We start from the raw sequence: 22,503 nt of genomic DNA on the forward strand, positions 1-22,503 counted from the left end.
AAATCATAAGGAAAGGGCGACGAGATTGAAACAATCCCCAAGCGATAGCCAGAGGGAAAGAGATAGAAAAAGCAATCAATAGAATTTGAAACCTGTTGCTTTTTAATGATTATTTCTCTCTTTCGGAGAAGATGTATACTTAAACTCGGATGTTTAAGCTAAGGAACTACTTCTTCTTCTAGACCAGGTTATTTAATAGCAATTGCCTTAACAGTTTATTACAAATTATTTGTTTCTTTTAATTTTTTTGAACCCTAAATGACCTGGCTCGAGTTCATTTTTGTGAAAACCAAAATTCAAGAACTACTTGGTTTTGGTATCAGCAGACTTTGCTAACCACTCTAGAATTGCAAGGCCATCCAGTTGGCCACTAAAACCGGTTGCGAATTGTAACTAGATGAATCGAACGAAGGCAACTTTGTTCCAAAGTCAAGGGTCAGCTGATTAATGTATTTTCAACGTCTCCCAAAGTTGAATGGGAGAATAATAACTTCAATTTAAATTTAGAATGATCACAAAACTCAAGATTCAAATAAAAATCTGAACCGAGTTACATCTAAAAAGGAAATCTAAAGAAAAAACTAATGTCCTGCTTGATCTCTGGCTTTTAAATATTTTTAAGCCTTACATAATACAGTTTTCATATGAAACTAACCTTGTCATTTCTTGGTTTCCTTTTGCAGCCACCTGAAAATGAACTACAGAAATCACATGACCACAATCCGGCCGCCCTGAGTGAGCATCAATTACGGGTGCAGGCTTCGCTGCAGCGTCTCAATATACCCGACTGGTTCCGAGCATACAATCAAACGAATGCCACACACTCGCCAGATGGTGCCACCGGAACGGGCAATGTATCCACCAGCGGCACCACGGGCGGATATAGACCGGGCAATTTCACAAGGAAACGCACACAGGATTCGGGTCGCTGGCAGGGACTCAACTCGAAGACGACTTCGCTCAGTTCGCTGGGTTCACAGCGTTCCGATCGCAGTCCTCTGCTGTTGAGTCCCTCAGCGCATAGCCATCATGGTGGCCAGAGCAATAGTGTGGCGGCAGCGTCACAAGGACACCACCAGCATGGGGCACATCCACAGGGTGTGGGAGCCACACGATGGTCGACTTCGCATCTGAATTCCACTCAGACATCGCCGAGCGTTTCGCAGCGTGGGAGCTTTGCTCGTGGTGTACCGATCAATAGTAGTTTCATGTCTGTGGCTAGCGGCAGCAGTGCTGGTGGCGCTCCTGGCGGTGTATTAAGAAATTCATATCGACAACCATATTTGGGCTGGCGTAGCACAGAGAAATTGTCACAAAGGACGCCACATGAGCGGTAAATTGATCATACTGAACTTTTCTCTAATGATTGTGTAATTAATTGGGTTTTTCCTCTCATCTAGACTGGCCAATTCATTGCTGGCACAACGCACATCACCCACAACAGCCACGGCGAATGGAGGAGTGCGTACAACATTGCAACCCGTGACACCAGAAATACAGAGTTCCATCAAGGAGGTCACCTCGGCCATTGTACACTATGTGAACGATCAGCAGGAGCAGCAATCCCAGCAACATCGCAGCCGTTCGGCCAGTCCAAATTCGAGGTAGGCAACGGCATTTATCTAGCCCGTTGCTTAAGAGATTCCCACTCCCAGAAATCCATCCCTGCTGTTTTGTAGTTGTTCACCTCAATCACCTCAATGTGTTGTAGTTGTTGTTGCCGTTGTCGTTGTCCTTAGCACCACCAGTCATCCACCAGCATCATCTCTTGTTCATCCTCACCATCTTCTTCTTTGCTCCGATAAAACTCAATTTCCTACCATTTTCATTTTTCTTATTTTAATGATTATTATTATTATTATAAATACTACGACAACTACACTCACTACGAACGGTGTAGCTACTTATAAACCAAATTTGAGAAATGAGAAACGAAACAGAAAACGCAAAATTTACCAGCACCAACAAAAAACAAATATTTGAGACTTCCTACAAAACTATCCAGCACACTTTGGCTCCGAGGTAAGCCCCCAGTTGGGTTCAACTCGTTCAACTCGTTTCATCCTGCCGCACTTTCCGGTGTGGTTTAACACCTGTGACTAACCACAAAAATCTACTTAAGTGTCTCTATATATGTGTCTATATGTATATGTGTGCTGGTTACTAAAATTACTAAAAAGCCAAAATAATCCAATGTTGGTCTTGGACCAAGTCCAACTTATGCTACACAATGAGGTCAGGTCAAGCTGCAGAATGAAGTATCAAGCAATTGTCACATTGAGTGATGAGAAAAATTATTAAAAAAAAGATCGTCAGGAAAGAAAGTATAACAAAAGACAGTACAAATAATGGTTATTGATAAGATAAGAACTAAGAACTGTTCTTAAGTCCATTAGGAGTCCATTTTATGACAAAGATTATAACAGATTCATAGACGGCACTTGTGATTTCTTTTAATCAAGAATGTTAGACTACTGATAGTAAGAGTTATTAGAAACAACAGATTATATGATTATAGTCAAAATGCTGAGCTTCTGATTTCTTACAATCTTGAAGTGAAGACATAATATTATATATTAACGATTATACGATGAAATAGCTAGGGAATTTCAAAATAAGGAACGTGTATCATGTATTCATGAGTTATAAGTTATAAGTTATAAGGATTCTTCTTATTATGAGATTACCTATTACATATTTTCTATTTAGGTTTGTCTTTCGTTCTTATTTCCATTTGACATTGACAAGAGGATTACTTATTTACTTACATTAACTTTAGTTTATATCAACTTTTACCTATGTTCGTATCCTTGCAATCTAATCAAAGCACTTCTCGATATTGAATTCAAGTTGAATCTCTGTCACACAATGACCTACTTTCTTTAGATCTCAGAATCGTTCCCATTTATCCCAAGAGTTGAGTATGTTCATTTCCATTCCATCACTGGGACACAATGCACAGCCATTCAAGACGAAAATTGATTTCATTTGACTTTAGTCGAATGTGATGTCATGAGTGTCATTAATAAGTGCCATAAAAGACTCGCTGTCCCTCTATTACACTGCGCTCAGTTCTAGAACTAGAAGGGGAAAGCACTCACACACAATCATTGCCATTCAATTTGAATGGCAACAATGCAGCTGGCAAACCCTATTTTTTATAGAGGGGGCTTGGTTGTTATATATTCACCTGTACACGGTATACTTATATGTATGTATGTATGTTAGCCCTTTGCATTTATTCATACCTGGCATATTGGACAGAGGACATGTGTCCTGCCCTGCAATCAGATGGAGGCCACTTGTACACGTTTCAAGTCGCTGGTTCTTTGCAGATTGCTGCTAGTTTTGCTTGGTTAGTTACCTTCTTCCTTTTGGCAGTGCCAATCATTATGAAAATCAATAACATTGAAGAAGTAGAACGGACAGGGCATATACACAAATACAGGGTTCTCCTTTTCTTCCATTGGAATCCTTGCCATTGTCAGCATATATTGTAAGAATGGTTTTTAAAGCATAAAAGTACAGGTAAATATTGGCAACTTTGAGTAAGATGCTTTCAAAATTAGGAAAAATCTCTATAAGGATTGATTGATTATTTCAACTCCCTTACTTACAAGGTCCTTTATTTGATATTTTGTTTATTTTTGGTCTTTAAGTTTCAATGGAAACGCATAAAACTCGAGGAGACGTTTGTTTTTAGTTCAATTTTAAATGTATCTTTCTTTTTATACTTATATCGGCAAGGGTAACTCCTATTTCACTTTCCCTATCATATATCCTGTCATTGTTGTCCTGTAATCAGGCCGCCAACCGGGCGCCTGGAGCATTGACAGCACTAAACACGTAACCACCCGCCACAATTCCCCAAAAAAAAACTCACCCCCGCTTAACTACCACAGACACAGCAGCCACATAGGATGTGACTTGTCTCTCGTGCTGCTTTCTCTCACTCTCTCGCTCGCTCTCTCTCTCTTACTGTCTCTTGCGACCCACATTGATGTGGCCACCCAATGTGGCAACCCACTTTGTAAATTCATTTCGGACTCTTTTGCTATTTTTGTTCGCATCCGTTTCTCATTCGTGCAGGATATTTCCTAGCAAGCGGTACATAGAAAAAAGCAGCTGCTGCAGACCAAAAAAGCAAACAGAACAAATATTATATAAAGTAAAAGGACAAATTTTGAATTATTCAAATAGGCCAAAATCAGTGAGAGAGAAAGAGTACAAATACTTGACCAACGCAATTACAGACAAGTTGTCGGAGGTTAGTGCTCCCGCAGTAAACAGAGACAGATAGAAAGTGAGAAAAAGAGAGAGAGAGAGAGAGTGAGAAACAAATATAAATATATACTTATATATAAGTACATATCTATGTATAGCTACAAGTGCAGTGAATCATTTAGTTGCTTTGTGACGTCACTTATTGAATTTCACTGCACTCGATTTGTATTGTTTTCTCTTGCATATGTTTACAATCAACTAATAATCAATTTCTTCATTATTATTATTGTCAATTAGAAAATGCTGGCTTGAGAGCAGTTTTGTGGGCATTCGTCCTTTGGATTCACCGCAAACACCCGTCATCGATAACAGCCCGCCCGGAACAACACAGCATCAGCAGGAGCATCTCCATTTGGATGCCACATCAAATCTGTCATCCATTCAGCAGCCCCTACGCATGAACGGATTGAGCCGTATCGGCGGCGGTGGCGGTGAGTCCACCATATATATCTAAGTTGATCGAAAAGCATATGTTTAATTGAAAACGGAAATTCTTTAGTTTTATGTTTTTGCTTTCATTGAAAACCGAATCCAAGTTCCAATATTCAATTTTCAATTTCCAATTTGCGATGCGTGCTTAGTTCTTGCTTTTCAGATTTATAATTTTCGATCACAATTTAAATTTTTTCGGTTTCTGTATTGTGCACAAAGAAAAAAAAAACAACAAAAATCTTAAAGCATCTTAGCGAAATGAGTTAGCTCATTTTTTATTTCTTATACATATTTTACTTATATAAATATATACATATATATATATATATTTTATGTAGCAATAATACATACACTTTTAGCATGTAGCAACAAAATGAGAGAAACAAAGCAAAAACCTTTTTACCACAACAAATACACATACACACACACACACACACAGAGTGTAGTTGAAGAAAATATAATTTTCTACATTTTGTGTACAATTTTTTTGTACGTAAATACAATATTAATATATAAATATCTTGTAAATTAACATTGACAAATTTGAATTTGTTCAAACGTAATTATTTTTAGATTCTAATTATTTAAACAATTTTATGTTTAATTTCTTTATAAACGTAATAAAAAAGAAAAAAACCAACCAGCAACATTAATCATTTAAAATTAATTATTGCATTATTTTTATATATCGTTTTTTTTTTTTTTGTTTGTTTCACACTCACAAAAGCAATAGAAGAAATTTATAGCATACTTATCGGGGCATAAGTTTGCTATGATCGAATTGAATCGATTGGCATAATGTCAAAATTTCATAACATTTTGATTTACATTTATTTATTTTTTGTTTTGCTGATTTTTATTTTGGAATTTTCTATTTTAGGCTTGGTTTTTAAAACTAGAAAAATTTCACCATTCACCCATTTAATTGTGCTATAAATTTTTTAAACAAAAAACAAAAACAAAAACAACGAACGATTTACAATATTTTTACATTATCTACATTTAAATGATCATTTTATTTTGTATAAATTATTTTAAAGTGCTTTATATATACATACATACATAAATATGTCTACAAAAACTCTGAGCTAAGCCCTTATCTAATGGTGGCTATAATAAAAACTGAATTATATATTATTTAAAAAACTAGTTTTTTATTATTTGAATTTATAATTTTTAGACACTCTCTCACACACACACACACATGCACCAGTTGGTCTTGTTAAAACATTTTCTCAGTGTAATTTTTCGAAATTGTTGTCCACTTTTGTATAAATAATTTCCAAAGCATTTAGTTTTAAGTGTAAAGAGTTACAAAAAATTGATTTATTTACGTATAATCTGTTTTTTTTTTTCGTAATTTCTCTCCATTTTTTTTGCAAAACAATTATCCAAAATTAATAATTCCATCGATTGGCCCGCACAATTCATACACATACAAACAAAATACAAACAAACATTTACATATTTGCATATACATATACATATGTATGTAAAAATCATAGCGCCCGAACGCTCCTTGAGCAGCGCCTCGCTAGAAGATGTCCTAGCCTCGCTTTTAGGATTGCCAACAACTTCCTCATCCAGCCAGAACAGCAACAGCAACAACAACAACAACAACAACAGAACACAACAACAAGCGGCTGCTGCGACGACAGGTATGAACCTGTAAGTTTTTGGTCCAATATAACCCAACAAAAAAAGACTAATTACAACAAAAAAAGAAATCTTTAAAAAATATAACAACAAAAAATTGTGAAAAGTCAAAAATTAAAAAAAAATACATGGGTATAGGCAAAAACTACTTCCGTTCTTGTTTGTTGTTCGCATATAATATACTATATATAATCCATATATAAGCTCTATGTACTTGCAAAAAACTATAAAAAAAACCAACATTAATTACATAAAACCTTAACAATACAGTGGACACTCGCCGAATGTATGCTTCAAGGCAGTTCAAAGTGTTTAAGATATATTAGTTTTTTAATTTGGCATTTGTTTTAAAAAGCCTCAGTAAAAAAATGACTAAATTTTATATTTGAAAAGTTAAACAGCTGCCAAAAGTGGGTTAAGTAGTATTTTTTTAAAAAGGTTTTCAAAATTTTTCAATCAATTTGATTCAATTGGAAAGTTTGGAATCTAAATTAGTAACAGTTATTCAAAATATTCCAAAAATTGATTGATAATTGCATTTAGTCCTTCTGTTATACAAGAGCTAAAAAGGATAAAAGTATCTATAGTTGAGATCATTCATTAATCCTAATTGAACACATAAAGTATATTAGTGTTGAAAAGCTTTCTACATTTTCAAAAACGTTGTTAAGTTATTCTATAAAATATGTAGTTAGGAAATTTCGGACATGAGCTGCTCCCTTATACAATAAAGATAAATTTTTAATAATAACAAAATTTTATGGTATAGGACGACCAAAAAAGATTAAATAACGTAACCAAATCATTTCAAATTAACTTTACATCATATGATCTATAAGCTTAAGGTTAAAAGACCCATTTGGCTCTCCAGATTATTGTAAATTTAGTGTAATTTATCATAATGTTGATCCCTTTAAAAAAACATTAAGCCAATTTCCATAATTTGGCGAGTTGTCCACTGCAGCTTTCCAAGAAATGTAACTAAAACTTTTGCATATAATTTTCGATATTTTAATGCTCCTTTTTTCCAATTTTCATACTCTCATTCATATAGCCTAGTTATGAAATACACAAAAAAAAAAAAATTTCCATAATTTTTAATTGGTTTATTTTCATTAAAATTACACTGAGAAAAACAAAACAACTAATTTCTGTAAAATATTAGTTGCCCAACTAGTTAAAAGTTTCCCAGCATGACAGACAAGAAATGAAACCCGATTATCCTTCACCATTGAATGCCATATTGTTGTTGTTATTGTTGATTATAAATATGAATTATCGAAAAATGGAAGACTAATTTGTTTCGAATTGCATTTGCTTTGTTTTTTTAATATGCCCAGCAGATTTAGCTAGTCGTCAACAATTGGAGGTCCTAACGGCGGCCGAGCAGCAGCGTCTAAGACGTCGCAGCGAGGGTGACGCACCCAATCAGAAACAGAAGCAACAACAACAACAGCAGCAGCAACAACAACAATCCCAATCGCAATCCCATTCTCACTCAGCTTCAGCTTCAGCACCAATAAACCAAACAAATGCCAGCAGCGGGAGCCGGCGCGTCTCGTTGGGTGACTCCCACACGGACAAGACCAACAACAGCCTTAATGGCGACCAGCAACAGTTGCTGCAGCAGCAGCAGCAGCAACAGTTGCTGCAAATCAAATGCCGGAACACCAAGTGTGAGCAAAGTGCCACGCCCGCGGATGCCAAAAAGTTGTACAAGTCATGCCACAATTGTACCCATCTATATTGTTCACGTGAATGTCGGCGAGCCCACTGGGAGAAGCATCGCAAGGCGTGCCTGCACTCGCGCGCCTCGAATCTGTGCCGCCAGGTGTTAGCCACCTGCAAGGACGATGTCGACTCGCAGCGTCATCTGAGTCTACTGGCACGCAAGGGTAGCCTTTCCCAGGGACGCGGTGTGGTGCGTGTCCTCTTCCGCAGTGCCGAGTCGGCGGAGGGTTTCATTAAGCATGGCTTCCAGTGCATGGGCGAAGCCTCCTATGTTCGTTGGCCAGATCTCATGCCCGCCGAAATGGGTCTCGAGTTGTATTCGGAATTGCTGAAACTCAGCACCGAGTACAAGCCGGAGTCTAAAATGCTTATCTATGTGGCCATCTGCGTGGTCTCCGAGGCACCGGGCATGGGTCAGGCTCCGGTGCGTTGGGAACGCCAATTGGTCTCACGTTGTGCCAAGCTCAAACTATGCAAGACTGTCCTCTTGGAATTGGAGCAACAGCAGCAGGCCCTGCAGCAGCAACCCCTTTCGGTGGTGGCAGTTCCAGAACGTACAGAGATCCTTATACTCACCTTTAACCCAGGCCTGCGCTCAGTGCCCGGGAATCGTGAACTAATCCTATCAAATATACTAGACATACTTTCACGTCGTGGCGTACTCCTGAGAAAACACTATCCCGAAATCTATCAACGTCTGCAGACCTACACCGATGGACAGACGGATAAATTCAATCCTGTCACCCTACATCCAAGAGACTCCCAAACGGGGCAGAGCTTTGTCTGCATAATCATGCCCGTGCACACTGATAGCGAGTTCATCAAACTCCCATCCGCCGCAGATGGCGGTGGCAATCGTGTGACCACCATTGATGTCGGCTCCCCGGCTGCTTTGGCTCAACTGGATGATGATGAGCTGCTCACACGCACCACAAGTTGATTAAAGGCAGCCAATGGTAATGGCCAGAGAAGATCTTCTGGTGGCACGCCTCCACACACATTGCCCTACAGTGATGCCCTCGGCTGTGGCCTGGAGAGCACGCGCATGTAAAGCCATCATCTCGGGATCTCTCACTTTTAATAAGTTAGTTCATAGATCGCTTCTACTCGTATACACTTTTGGCAGAGGGACTAAGCTCAATTTCATGAATAACTCTGATAACTCTATTTATACTCTCTCTAGGGCACTATGAAAACTTTAACAAATTCGATTCGATTTTTATTTTCAAACACAAGGATCGAGGAAAAAATTTTGATATGATTGGCTTTAACAAAATATGAAAATTATTAAGACAATGATGCGATTTTTCTTCTGAAATTGTCAAAATGTAACGATTCTGAAGGATTCCTACACTGTTTGGAAGTTTCAAGCATTTGAAGATCTACCCGGATCCGAATATTATATCTTGTTTTACTCCATTTTCATAGTGCCCCAAATCTACATATGTAGAAGGATCGCTATATAGCTAGTTAAACTGTTTTATGTTAGTCTCCAGTAGTTAGCGGGCTTGTCACATCAGATGGCATATATTCTATATACATATATCAGTAGAGCCCTCCACATCCAAAATAAAACCGAAAAACACTTGTTGTCTGAAACACCTCAAAAAAAAAAAAAAACATACATATTTAGATATAACTCTCGAAAAAAAACAGCCCTCACTAACAATATCAAGAGAAATTTATCATTCAATTGAGAAATCTTGTTCAAAATAATTTTAAAAACTATAACTCTGATGCAAGTCGAGGCTTTATCTATAACTCATATAAATATATATATATCTTGGAGCTTAATCTATAACTGCAATATTGACATAATCGTATACATATATCCTGCAGCTTCCAATACTCGAAACCTATAACTAAAGTCGATATACTTAAATTAAGTAAGTAAATGCGATCGTACAGAGAATTTTCCTATTTAAGCTGCTGCTTAACTCAAGACATAACCTCACTTTTTATAATGCAATTCAAAAAAAAAAAACACATCATACAAAAGATATAAATATTAACCTAAAACTCTAATTAACTAACTAATTCTATGTGTTACAATTTAAGCAAAAATAAAACATTGTTTTGCTTATGGCCTTATTTCACATTTGTTGAATTTGTTCTTAACCCTCAAAAAAAAAAAAACATAAAAATACTTGAACATTTTGTAGCCTTTTTAATTAGATTTTTAATTTATATATAAGTGCATAAGTGAAATGAAATCTAGGTTAGCCCAAATATATGTATATTTAACTATTAGTTAAATTCAAGAGTTATAAATCAAAAATAAGAATCATTATTTTTCAAAAACCAATTTAAAAAACACAAAAATTCCCATTTAGCTAAAAATAAATGTATTTAGATTGGTAATACGTACAATTTATCTTTTTGCTAGTTCAAATTGCTTAAACACACACACACACACACACATTTTTGTGTAAATAATAAATGAATGAAATCATTTAAACAAAAGAAAAACACACATTCAAACATTTACATAAATACATATAGTGCTTAGATCGTCTACACTTTGCAGATTCCACAAATACAATTCATTCGAAATCAAATGAAATCCCAAAAAAGTTGTTTAGTACTTATAAGAAGGACTTGATAAAAACAATAAATAAATACAAAATGCATTCAAAAAACAATTATTCCATGTACTTAAGTTTATTTATGTGGTATGAAATGAAGTATTCAAACACTTTTAAGGAATTTAAGAAAGTTTAAAAGGAATACTGTAGAACATGACATGGAAGGACAAGACATTATTGATCGAATCTTTACGCTTTCAATAATTATATTATTTAAATCTATTAAGATAAAAAGTCATCTACTTGACCTGCCATTTAGACCAGAGACGGACCAGTGATTTTATGATTACCTTTGATAATATTTGCTTAGAACATTTAGGATAGATTGCCAATAAAAACACATATTAAAAAAATATCTTATTAAACCTTAAGTTAACGCCTGAGTGTAGACACTGGAGAAGACAATAAGGTATTATGGTTATCTCGTCACAGGGGAAAGGGTAAGCTGGATGTAACACTGACAAACATTTTTAGATCATCTAGGAAAGATGTTTGTAAACCTTCTGCAAATTTCAACAAAGAAGTGGCCAATTGTCACTTAGGGCAAACGTTGAATAGATGGAAATTCCTTTAGAGATTTAACTCTTATTGTAGTTAGCAATTTATAAATAGAACTATTTTTATTGTAAATGTAATCAAGAAATCTAAATATTGATCACAAAGAGTCATAAATATGGCAACCCTTATCAACAATTTAAGCCCCATGAATAATTGGGAAAATTTCTTAATTTTTTTTAATCTGAAAGGAATACCAGACAATGAGTAGTTACAATGTAGTTAAAAACATTGACAAACTGCAAGTTCCAGTAGTGCGCTCATTTAAAAATAAACAATTATGACTATCAACAAAATGCCTTGGGTGAGTCCTTATCTTGGAAATTTTTAATTCCATTTACCGCCTGAAGGTATTAATTTGTTGGGAAAACCTTTGTACACTCATTGCCTAGGTTGGAATTACTGAAAAATGTTTATCAACAAATTTCTTTGTTTTGATTCGAGGGTTGATAAGTCGACATATCTTTTCGATTTTATACATTCACGTATTTATATTTTATGACATAAACAAATAAACGAATATTTTAAGCAATTATAAAGTGAATAAAAAAGACAATTTTGTTATGTTTTGTTTTTTTTTTTTATTATTTTTATTATATTTATTATAATTGAATAATACAGAGAAAGTGAAAGTTATATAATAAAACCCTAGCTTTGGTTTTTTTTTGAATAAATTTTGTTTGTTCAGTGGATAATATTGAAGATTAAATTTTAAGGACTATACAAATGAATGGGTCATTTGAGCAGCTTTAAAACATTAAAACGTGACTTGGATCACGATGACCGCCATGAGGTCCGCGATGTGGCCCATGATGAGGTCCGCGATGTGGCCCATGATGAGGCCAAGGACCATGTTCATGACGATGGTGTGGACGTCCATGTTTGCGATCTGGGCATTTCTTACCGCCTTCCGAGTCGGAGCTAGAACTTGAACTGGAACTGGAGCTTGAGCGACCGCGGCGATCCTTGTGTCCGTGCTTGCCTCCATGTTTGGGTCCATGCTTGCGTCCACGCTTGCATTTCTTCTGCTCCTCTCTCTCATCCTCGGAGCTGGAACTCGAACTTGACGAAGAGCTGGAACGATCACGTCGATCCTTGTGGCAGTGCTTTCCACCATGTTTACGTCCATGCTTGCGTCCACGCTTCTTCTCCTCCTTCTCGTCCTCCGAGCTAGAGCTCGAACTTGAAGAAGAACTGGAACGATCGCGCCGATCATTTTGGCAATGTCTGCCTTCATGCTTACGGCCATGTTTGCGTCCGCGTCTGCATTTTTTGTTCTCCTTTTCTTCATCATCCGAACTGGAGCTAGAACTTGAGCTAGAGCTGAAACGATCTACTCTACGCTCATCGTGACGACCCTTGCGGCCATGTCGCTGTCCGTGTCCGTGTCCGTGTCGCTGATTTCCTGGATGTCCACGGCATGATGTCCATCTAGGTACACTTGAGCTGCGCTGGGTCCACCCCGCCGTTCTTGGATTCCAGGCCCACGGCAGGCCGTTGCTCCGAAAAAACTGAGCCTGATCTTGCAAATCAACTGGACCCCATGGGAATGGTGGACCATAAGTGGCCCTATTGTCGAAAAAGTGGGGTCCAAAGTGATGAAAGTGTGGGCCAAAGTGATGAGGATGGGGACCAAAGTGATGAGGACGACGATCATGTCCGTGGCCATGTCCGTGTCTGTGACCGTGTCCATGTCCATGATGACCTGGATGCCAAGGACCGCCGTGCCTGTGACCAGGATGATGGGGATGATGACGGCTATGCGAACGGCTACGAGATCTAGAGCGATCGCGCCGGCAATGACCAGGTCCATGACCATGACCATGTCTACGGCCATGGCCGTGATGACCGAATGGTCCGCCGCCCCAGTGGCGACCAATTCCACCCCAGCCATAGGTGTAGTAATCGGGTTCGCTTTCCGAACTCGAGCTACTAGATGAACTCGAAGAACTTGAGGAACTTGAGGACGAACTGGTCGAACTAACACTGTTGGAACGCGATCCTGGCTCCGGATCCTGTTCCCCATCTTGTTGCTCCGTTTGCTGCTGCTTCTTTTGCTGCTTCTTGGCCTTCTTCTTGTTTTTCTTTTGCTTCTTTTTCTGCTGCTTCTTGCTGGCCTTCTTTTCGTTGGTGTCCTGCTCCTCAGCCAAAAGGACGATAGCCTGCTCCAGCATACACTGAACCTTGGCAGCCTTCTTAATGGCCTTTTGGAACAACTTTTTGGACTTGGCCCTCCTCTTGCTGACCACTTCTTGCGAGGTGTGGGGCTCTTCTTGCTCCACTGCTGCCTGCTCCTCAAAATCAATGTCACAATCCAGGAGCTCCACTTGCTCCTGTCCCTTCGATCTGGCGACTTCAGCCATTATTACAAAATTTCTTCAATTAATTATTAAATAAATGCAAACTTAATTTCGCTTTGTTTAGATTTTCTTTTCGGGGCTTGTTTTCAATTTGGTTTCTCTTGCTCTCTGGGATTGCTTCTAAAGCTGCTTCAAGCTTTGAACTGATGACGACCCAAAACCGGCCGGCAACTTTTATACTCGCGGCTAAACGTTTGCAAACGATTTGCGATAATGGGAATGAGAGAGACGCCACGCTCAGTGGAGCACAAGGAAATTGCGTCGCAGAGAACTTTGGGGAGCTTGTCTATAGATATATATGTATATCGCCGTTGTATATAATAACAGAGAGCGAGAGGAAGAGAGAGGGTATGTAGTTCTATATACAAATGTTGTTTGAACATAATTTCATATTACGTGGTTATCAAAGTACGTGGATATCACCACGTTCCTTTGCTACACACAGCCCCACACAGACAATTTTGTTTTGGGGATTTTTTTGTATTATTTTTCTCTTTGTTCAAATGATTTCACAATATTGTGAAATTAAATAATAAATTTCTCCCTACAGAAATGTAGGAGTTTCTGATGAAATAGTTTAGTTTTAGATACTATTCATAAATATAGGATAAAACCCAACCCCTATTTAAAAAATGGAGGACAAATCAAGGATCATAAAGAAGGGCAATATAATTCATACATTAACATAAAGTAATGCTACGCAATCCTTAAATTTATTTCAAGGAAAACTCATGCATTCACTTTTTAACATAAAAAAACATTCTGTAGTCGATGTTCGATTTAGTTTTATTTTATTTATATAAAATCTTAGATTTTTATTCAAAAATTATAAAAGTAATGCTCCACAGTCCTTACAGGACTACTCATGCATTAACTTTATCACATTAAAAGTATTTTTTTATCCAATAAGTGAGGTTATGTTGGTTTAAGTTTTTTAAATTGCATCATTTTTAATTTTTCTTTAGTCATTATAATAGCAATGCTCCATAATCCTTTACATTTCAAAAGAAATACTCATGCATTGCTTTAATTACACTTAAAAACAATTTATATCCAAAAAGTGGGGTTATATTTCTTTAATTGGCTTTAAATCATGTACGATCTTGTTTGTTTTTTTCTTTTAATTACAAAGTAAAGTTGCACAATTACACATTCTATCTGATTGGATGATCTCTTTCTAATTATATAGACGTAATTCGTTGCACATGCCAGACAATTTTCAATAATTTCACAATTTTCAAATTAATTACTCAAAGCCATGTTCTATTTTTAGCTTCTATTATTCATATCATGAAAGTTAATTGGAAACACTTATACACAGCGGGAATTATTAATCTTCCATTTATCATTATATAGTAAAAATTTTCAGGGATCATTTAACAAAAATCTCAACTCTAAATTTTTGAGAGTAACTTTGGTATATTTTGGCTCAAAAAATCTTTCGTTTAATACCAACTTAGCCACACTATAGCTCAATATATAAGCTTTATTTTATACAATAATTTTGTATGCTAAAATATTTGTAGCAAAAACTTGTACATTTCATATTATGTAACATTCAGAGGTCACTGTCATAAGTCAGGGTCATGAGTCACTGAGATCGATTTGGGGTCAGGTAGGGGATTTTCAGGGGTTCGGCAAAAAACAACACAAAATCACATAGATTTATGTATGATTCATATATTTCATAGGATTCATTGTCCTATCTTAATATTGTATTATATTATATAATATAATATTTATGTCTTGCACTGGAAAAAAGCATTATCTTTGCTTTACTTTACTTTACTTTTAAATTTTATCTTTTCTTCTTTCTTTTATTTCAAATTTTTCTATTTGTTTTCTTGGACACGTCCACAATTAACAATTTGATAATTTGTTGAAGTTAGTGCGCCAAAAAAAAAACATTAATTGAAACTTGAAGTGAAAACTTGAAAACTTGTGGGGTACGGATGGACATCTGCTTTGATTCAGCAGACGTTAAATAATGAAATTTAAATCAAGTAGACTGAGCTCCAAAAGCCCCCATAGGCCGAATGAGAGAGAGAGAGTGAGACCTTTGGAGCGAGCTACCGGATAGAGGAGCGCCAAAGCTCATGCCGATAATGATGAACATGGCGAGAGAGTAGAAAAAGCTTTTCAAGTGATTGTACGCTCAAGAGAATTGCTATAAATGAATAAGTACGAATATCCAAGTACTACTGCTCAGAATTATAAATACATACACACATATGTGTGTCCCTGGACAGTCCTGATCCTAACTGTCCCATATCAAAATCAGGCTTCCCTTACTCTCCATAGTAGATTTTCGCACAATCATTTTTTTTTTTTGAAATTTTAAAACAATGTTTAGTTTAATCCTTTAAGCACACGTTACTTCAATTTTAAAAGAGAATTTTTAGTACATCTTATCCTTACAACTCCGCGACTCTTTATAGCTCAAAAAGTTGTTGAAATATTTTTTTAAATTTCCCCCATGATTCAAGAATTATTATTAAGAGATTACATAAAATAAATGTTTAAAAGCAAAAACTGCTTTAAAATAATTGGCCCAACATTCAGTTTATTCCCCTGGAAGCGAAATATTTAATCTTGTTACCCTTGATATTATAACATGGCTCAGATGGCTTAGTAGCTCTTCAAAGCAGACGTTTTCGACCCCATAAACTATGTATGTATGTATATATGTATAACCTTGATCAGCATAACAAATGGGGATCAATATAGCCAAGTTGGTTTATGTCTTTCTCTGTGTCATCACTTCTCTCAATTAGAAAGCTAATCGATTGAGATCAAGTTTGACTAGTGGTTGGATCGGACTACTGTAATACATAGCAGCTATAGGAACCATTAACATTAGAGCTTACTTTATTGAGAACTAACTCAGTAGAAATATAGAAAATCTATTATTATAAGAACTTCAAGGCTTCAAGATTTAAAATACATAGCAATTAATAAAAATGTTGGTTTTTAGTTTCGTTAACTTTAAAACAATGGCATGTCCCATTGTAATCTGCATAAGAGAGTGTATTATAAGAAAAAAAAAAAAAAATATTATAACAATGAGGAAAATTGTTTTGAAATCCATCGAAATTTACACGTATCTTCCATTCCTTAGGACATTGGATTCGAAACAAAACAACAATGTATTGAAATCTGATACAAAAATCAAAAATTTATACTTGTTTAACATTTAAACAGAGTTAAAATTGCAATCGATATGTGTTAGGTTAGTAAAAATTGTAATATTTATTCAAATGTTGATTTTTATTTAAGTTTATGTTTTTTAATGTAATACTTATATAAATGTACAGTGTTGTATTTAAATTGTTATTCACTTACAAGCTAATGTTCCTTCCTATGTATACATATGTGTATATATGTATCGTATCTATATACCGATATACATATATATAAATATGCTTACTTATAAAAATTTGCCTGTGCCGATTCTTACGTATGTATTTGCTTTATTTTAGAGCGTCCCCATTTGACCGCCGCTTATAGAATTACAACTACAATTTGTATACGGAAATAGATACTATAACACTTATGCCAATCTATTGTATTTATATTTTATATATAGAAATATATGTTCATGTAAGTGTTTTTGTGTGTATGTGTTTATATGTAATATATATTACAGACTATTAAATAAATTAGGTTCATTCGTTTGTTTAACGTAAAAAGCGTTTTTCGGTAGAGCCTACTGAAATTACAGAAAAAAAGTAAACAACATTATAATGATAATTCCTATGCGATGTCTAGTTGGTAGTGGATGCTGGATGATTATAATGGGTGCGCTCAGTAGCCGGATGAATTGAAGGCTTCTGCGCTCTGCTCGGAAGAAGATGTAGCTGGTGGTGCCAGAGGATGATGCGGCGGCAGTGGGTAATAGTAGCCAGGATGCATATGCTCATGCGATGCATATGCCACTGGTGCTGCTCTTGAATGATATTCACCAGCTGCCGCTGTCGTCGTCGCTCCTGTTTGACTGCCGCCCGAACTTCTCCTCCTGCCGCCCTGTTCCTTGACACTGGCATTCGTTGCTCTTATCTATAAGCCACCGATAATAACCTCCTGCTGGGCATCGTCATCCATATCGGGAATCTCCTGTTTGTGCACCACCATGCCATCGGTGCTGGTTTGACGGGGTGCTGTCTGGCCATATTTCTGATGAATGCCACGATGGCGTTTCAGCGCAAAACGATCGGCAAATGCGGCCGAGCAAATTTCGCACTTATATGGCTTCTCGCCTGAATGCACCTTGGCATGGTTCTTAAGATGCGCTGCCTGTGAGAATGCCGAACCGCATATATCGCATTTATATGGCTTCTCGCCAGTGTGAATACGTCGGTGATTCCAAAGCGTAGCATGGCGGGCAAATCCCTTGTCACACACACCACACACATAGGGACGCTCGCCGCTGTGTGTGCGCTCGTGATTCTTCAAATGTGGCGATTGAGAGAACTGCATGCCGCAGGTTTGGCATCTGGAAAAATAACAATAGGAATTTGATTTAGTCATTGAAATGAGCCTAGCGGATCTATCAAAATATTTGCTTTCTGCCCTTCTTAGAATAGTAAGTTATTCTCGCTATTCGTGGAAGAACTTTGTTTATCGAATTTCGAATCTCTTTTCAACCTTCACAAGATGTTCAATCATAGTAATCTATTAACAACCAATAATTAGCCAATTTAGTAACAAATTAAAACTAAAATATTTTCTGATTCTTATATTTAGTTAAGATATATTCAGCAAATTTGTATAATTTACAGCATGAAGCTTTTAACTGGACAGTGTTAAAATTGACCAAAGTAAACAAATTTCTACCGAATCTGAAATCCTTAATCTGTATTATTCAGCCAATCATAGACGCCATCATTTGGAGAAGTCTTAAAATGCAAATACTTTTCAACTTTATTAAGAAATGAGTCGAATCTGTTTTAAACTTTCTCGAAAATATTCATTTGTTCATTCGTTTGAAACCCTAATTGGGTCATTAGTCATAGAATCTTATTGACATTAAACTACAAGTTCTATTAACTTGTAATTGACAAAAATGCAAATACTTTTCAACATTTAGAAGAGAAGAGGATGCGAGAGAGAGAGTCGATGATTTTATAACTTACTTGTATGGCTTTTCGCCTGTATGGATGCGGGCATGATTCTTAAGGTATACAGCCTTGGCAAATGCCAGTCCGCAGATGCTACACTTGTAATTCTTTTCGCCGCTATGCAGCTTTTTGTGTGACCACAGACTGGAGTAACGTGAGAAGAGACCACCGCATATGTTGCAACTGAAGGGTTTGGTGGGATTCCTGCAGGACGAACACCTTGATATCGTTAGCTGGAGAATTTCCAGTTGCAATGATATATATGCATTCAATTTATACTCACTCAGTTTTCACGGTGACATTCGAATGTTTGGACCCACTAGGTCCGCCGCCATGATTATGATTATGCTGTTGACCCACTAGGACGACACCGGATCCATTGCATTTCTGGCATTTGGTCATTTGCTGGGAATTGCGTTTCTTCACTGGATGATGGCCGGGTTCTCGCTTGGGCGTTGTGCCACCTGTTTGGGAGGCAACAATTTGCTGAAGTTGAGCTTGAGCTTGAGGTGTGGTTGATATGATTTGCACTGGATGGGCCATTTGCCCTACAACAAATGTAAAAGGAAGCGGAAATTAATGCCACATTCCCCTGGCGGCATCATTCAGGCCCATATGATTGATTGCTTACCATCTTGTGATACAAATAATTGCTGTTGAGCCGCTTGCTCTGCCTGCATGCAGGATTCGCATCTCACTTGTTTGGGTCCTTTGCGTTTATTTTGATGCAAAATGGCACTACCACAATTGATACACTTACTCGACTTGGAATCATGCTGCTGCTGTTGTTGCATGACCGCTTGCTGCTGCTGCTGTTGCTCCAATGATGCTGCATCTGATGGAACAATTTGCAGTTGACCCATTTGGCCGTTGCCTGATAAAATATTCTGCTGGGATTGAACTAAACCCTGGGCATTGACCACAGCAATGGAATCGTTGCCCTGTTGTGAGTTATGTTGCTGCTGTTGTTGTTGCTGCGGATCTGACCCTTCCGCATGCATACGCTTGTGGGCATTGAGCAGGGCGAGATGTGGAAACATATCCGAGCAGACATCGCATTTGAAACTTATATTGGAGATGGTATTCTGTGGAAAGGCAAATTCATTTAGATTAACATTGATTTCAAAAAATCAAATGATTTCCTTTACGACTCACCGCCGCAATGGGTTTATTTTGATTCACAATCTGTATACGTCCCTGGGCATCCACAGTGGCTATGCCCAGAGCTGTGCCCTGATTCAGTGGCATGCCGTTTACTAATGCATAATTATAACCGCCTACCGGTTGGGCAATGTAACATGTTTTATTGTCATCCGAGGTGGCCAATTGAGCCAGATTTACAGTGCCACCATTGCCCTAAGCCAACAACAAAAGAGAAGAGAGAAAGAGAAACAGAGAGAGAGAGTTCGATTACTATTAGAAACATTTTCTTTCCAATTCCACACCACTGCCCCACCCCTCCCACTATGCGGCGTACTTACATTTGTCGTATAATAGAAAGTTGGTTGATCGGATTTTTGACCCTCGATTTTGGGTTGCTTCAGTATGGTTCCATCGGCTGTCTGATATTGTATTGTGGCCGGTTGCCCATTGATGGCATTGGTAGTGAAAATAATATTCTTCGTCAGATCTTCCATAGTTCTTATGCTACACACGATACATATTTATAAAAAAAATATTTATGCGTTTAATAAAACAAAAAGAAATTAAAAATATTAAAGAAAATAAAATCAATCTGCGGCGCGCTTTGCAACACTGCTAATGCGCTTGGCCTCGGAGCAAGTGGGATGGCTATAGTATACACACATGAGAAAAAAAATGGCGACTTTTTTTCCATTTTCGTTTCTTTTTTTCCTTCACATTTCTTATTCAATTTTTTTTTTATTTCACCACAAAATTCTCTAAATATTTCTTTTTCTACTTTATGCATACGATATGAAAATCATTTTAGTGCTCTTAAATATGTTTGTAAATAAATTTACCTTTTACGCAACCAAAAAATGAAAGGAAAACTTTTCCCTCGCTGCGCCTCTCACGCCCAGCACAGCTCTCACCACGTCTAGAAATTAATTTCCTCTTTTTATCCGTATATTAATTAATGTTAAATCGTTTCAATGTTGAACCGGGTCGAAGTTATTCTTATCCATACACTTATTTGTTTGGAATGAAAGCAAAACGCTTTATTATTGTTTTTTCTTTTTCTAACAAATTCCACAGCACAGCACAGCAACACCAAGTATCTGCTCTGCCCGTTTGTTCTAACGTGACTGGAGAGAGATGGGTAGTTTCAGAAAGAGTGTAAGCGGGATGGCTATTGTATAGTGTAGTGCTGCCAACTTGGTTTTCACAGGGATGGATTGCATTTTCTTCTTTTTAAACATGAATATAGTTTTGCTTATATCTGTAACCTAATAAGAAGCAGTTTAAGTTTTTGAAATACTTATAATTTAAATTTAATTCTCAAAACCTTCTTTATATATTCGTAATGCGTACACATTTTACGAGTTTTTAAATGTTCGATTGCGAAAGTAACAAAGCAAAGAGTGTAAGAGGGATGACTATTGTATAGTGAGTGCCAAATTGATTATTATTGGGATGGATTATATTTAAAATAAATATGAAATATTGTTGCTATTATTTTAGAACTTGTACAAAAAAATGTACTATCACGCAAAATAAAAAAAAAATATGCTAAACAATATACAAAATTAATTGTTTTGCCGATATGTATATAAATGCATCCTAAAAAGGAGCTATAATTTATAGAAATACTTTTAATTTAAATTAACAATTTATTTTAAATTATTTAATTTAATAAGAATATAATTATTGTTTTATATACCACATTACGGTTTCTACGTTATTCAAAATTTTCGATATTTTTGGCCAACGGAGCTCCCTCCACTAATAATGTCCAAAGCACGAACTCTCAGTGCTGGAAAAGTAACTAAACAGAAACTGGCGGTAATTTCTTGAGTACTAACTATTGCACTAGATGGCGCTGCTGAGAAGAAAGCGCGGGAATTTCCAATATGAAACCAGCGATTAATTAATTTTCCAAAAATTTATAGAAAAGTTAAAAGTATATCGATAAAAGCAGTTTTTATGATTTGGGATGTGTTATATTGATGGATAAGAGCTTTCTTACATGATTTTCGAGATATATATTATTTAAAGGAATTTTCCAAGTTCGAGTAACAATTGTTTATTTATAAATGAGCTTAATAGATTGATATATGTATATGGCTACATAAATGTGTAAGGAGGACTTTGTCAGTACATCGGTAACAAAAATGCATTATTACTGCCTCTTAAATGTAAATCGCCCACAATTTTCCACGCTTCCGCTTCACTCGGCAAATATGCCAAGCACCCACACAAAAAGTGGGCAAACCAGATGGCTTTCGGCCCGTCTATTATGGCCCAGGTCCAGGTCCAGCTTTGTGTTTTTTTTCTTCTTTTTTTGTTCAGCATCTCGTGTCGCCGTCATAAATTACACTTTCAAATTATTTGCTACATTGCACATTTCGGAAAAGCTTGGCTCGAATTTGGGTCAGACTCTAACTCCAACTTCGACTCCACCGCCGCAGCCTTCAGTTTGTAATGCGCATTTACATTTTATTTTATTTGCCTAAAATTAATTGCTTGACTTGGGTTTTTTTTTTTTGTTAATTTTTCTTTATGCTCACACAATGGATGTTTGTGGCTTTTGGAGCGCGAACTTCCAAGCAGAAGATGAAGCTGAACAAGTACAAGATGGCAGAGAAGAAGTGGCAAAAGACA

General features: G+C 36.7%; 3 protein-coding genes across 15 annotated transcripts in view; 1 reads left to right on the top strand and 2 right to left on the bottom strand.

The window, feature by feature from the left end:
* Positions 1–10,745, top strand: part of LOC137581507 (serine-rich adhesin for platelets) — a 62,112-nt gene extending 51,367 nt beyond the window's left edge. For 4 of the 10 annotated variants that reach the window (XM_068295774.1, XM_068295773.1, XM_068295772.1 and 1 more), the window contains 5 exons: positions 684–1,333; positions 1,401–1,604; positions 4,522–4,715; positions 6,222–6,374; positions 7,713–10,745. In XM_068295774.1, coding sequence (XP_068151875.1) covers positions 684–1,333; positions 1,401–1,604; positions 4,522–4,715; positions 6,222–6,374; positions 7,713–9,043 — 2,532 coding nt within the window. In that variant the 3' untranslated portion in view covers positions 9,044–10,745. Of the gene's footprint in view, positions 1–683; positions 1,334–1,400; positions 1,605–1,900; positions 2,022–4,521; positions 4,716–6,221; positions 6,385–7,712 lie in introns of those variants that run through there. The other 6 variants (XM_068295776.1, XM_068295780.1, XM_068295779.1 and 3 more) reach the window with 6 other exon arrangements.
* Positions 10,746–11,799: 1,054 nt separating this feature from the next.
* Positions 11,800–13,760, bottom strand: LOC137581244 (hornerin). The gene has a single exon (XM_068295441.1). The coding sequence runs from the start codon at positions 13,604–13,606 to the stop codon at positions 11,993–11,995; it is 1,614 nt and encodes a 537-aa protein (XP_068151542.1). The 5' UTR covers positions 13,607–13,760; the 3' UTR covers positions 11,800–11,992.
* A 3,091-nt stretch (positions 13,761–16,851) lies between these two features.
* Positions 16,852–21,001, bottom strand: Clamp (Chromatin-linked adaptor for MSL proteins). Of its 4 annotated transcripts, none has more exons than XM_068295207.1 (7): positions 20,703–21,001; positions 20,202–20,367; positions 19,876–20,076; positions 19,481–19,805; positions 19,004–19,184; positions 18,736–18,939; positions 16,852–18,095 (listed from the first exon to the last, which is right to left on the bottom strand). In XM_068295207.1, the coding sequence occupies exons 2-7, from the start codon at positions 20,355–20,357 to the stop codon at positions 17,660–17,662; spliced, it is 1,503 nt and encodes a 500-aa protein (XP_068151308.1). In that variant the 5' UTR covers positions 20,358–20,367; positions 20,703–21,001; the 3' UTR covers positions 16,852–17,659. The 4 variants fall into 4 exon arrangements, with proteins under 4 accessions (XP_068151308.1, XP_068151307.1, XP_068151306.1 ...); XM_068295206.1 differs by having other exon boundaries at positions 19,352–19,805; XM_068295205.1 differs by having other exon boundaries at positions 18,736–18,924; positions 19,004–19,268; positions 19,352–19,805.
* Between the last annotated feature and the right edge of the window lie 1,502 nt (positions 21,002–22,503).

This window comes from Drosophila tropicalis, unplaced genomic scaffold (assembly GCF_018151085.1).
Source record: "Drosophila tropicalis isolate 14030-0801.00 unplaced genomic scaffold, ASM1815108v1 contig_845, whole genome shotgun sequence".
NCBI lineage: Eukaryota > Metazoa > Arthropoda > Insecta > Diptera > Drosophilidae > Drosophila > Drosophila tropicalis.

Excerpts from the sequence above, each read along its gene's own strand:
- LOC137581244 (XM_068295441.1), bottom strand. The coding sequence starts at position 13,606 with ATGGCTGAAGTCGCCAGATCGAAGGGACAGGAGCAAGTGGAGCTCCTG.
- Clamp (XM_068295204.1), bottom strand. The coding sequence starts at position 20,357 with ATGGAAGATCTGACGAAGAATATTATTTTCACTACCAATGCCATCAAT. Across the intron at positions 20,077-20,201 it reads CTTTCTATTATACGACAAAT|GGCAATGGTGGCACTGTAAA; the intron begins GTAAGTACGCCG and ends TTGTTGGCTTAG. Across the intron at positions 18,940-19,003 it reads AATGTCACCGTGAAAACTGA|GTGTTCGTCCTGCAGGAATC; the intron begins GTGAGTATAAAT and ends AACGATATCAAG.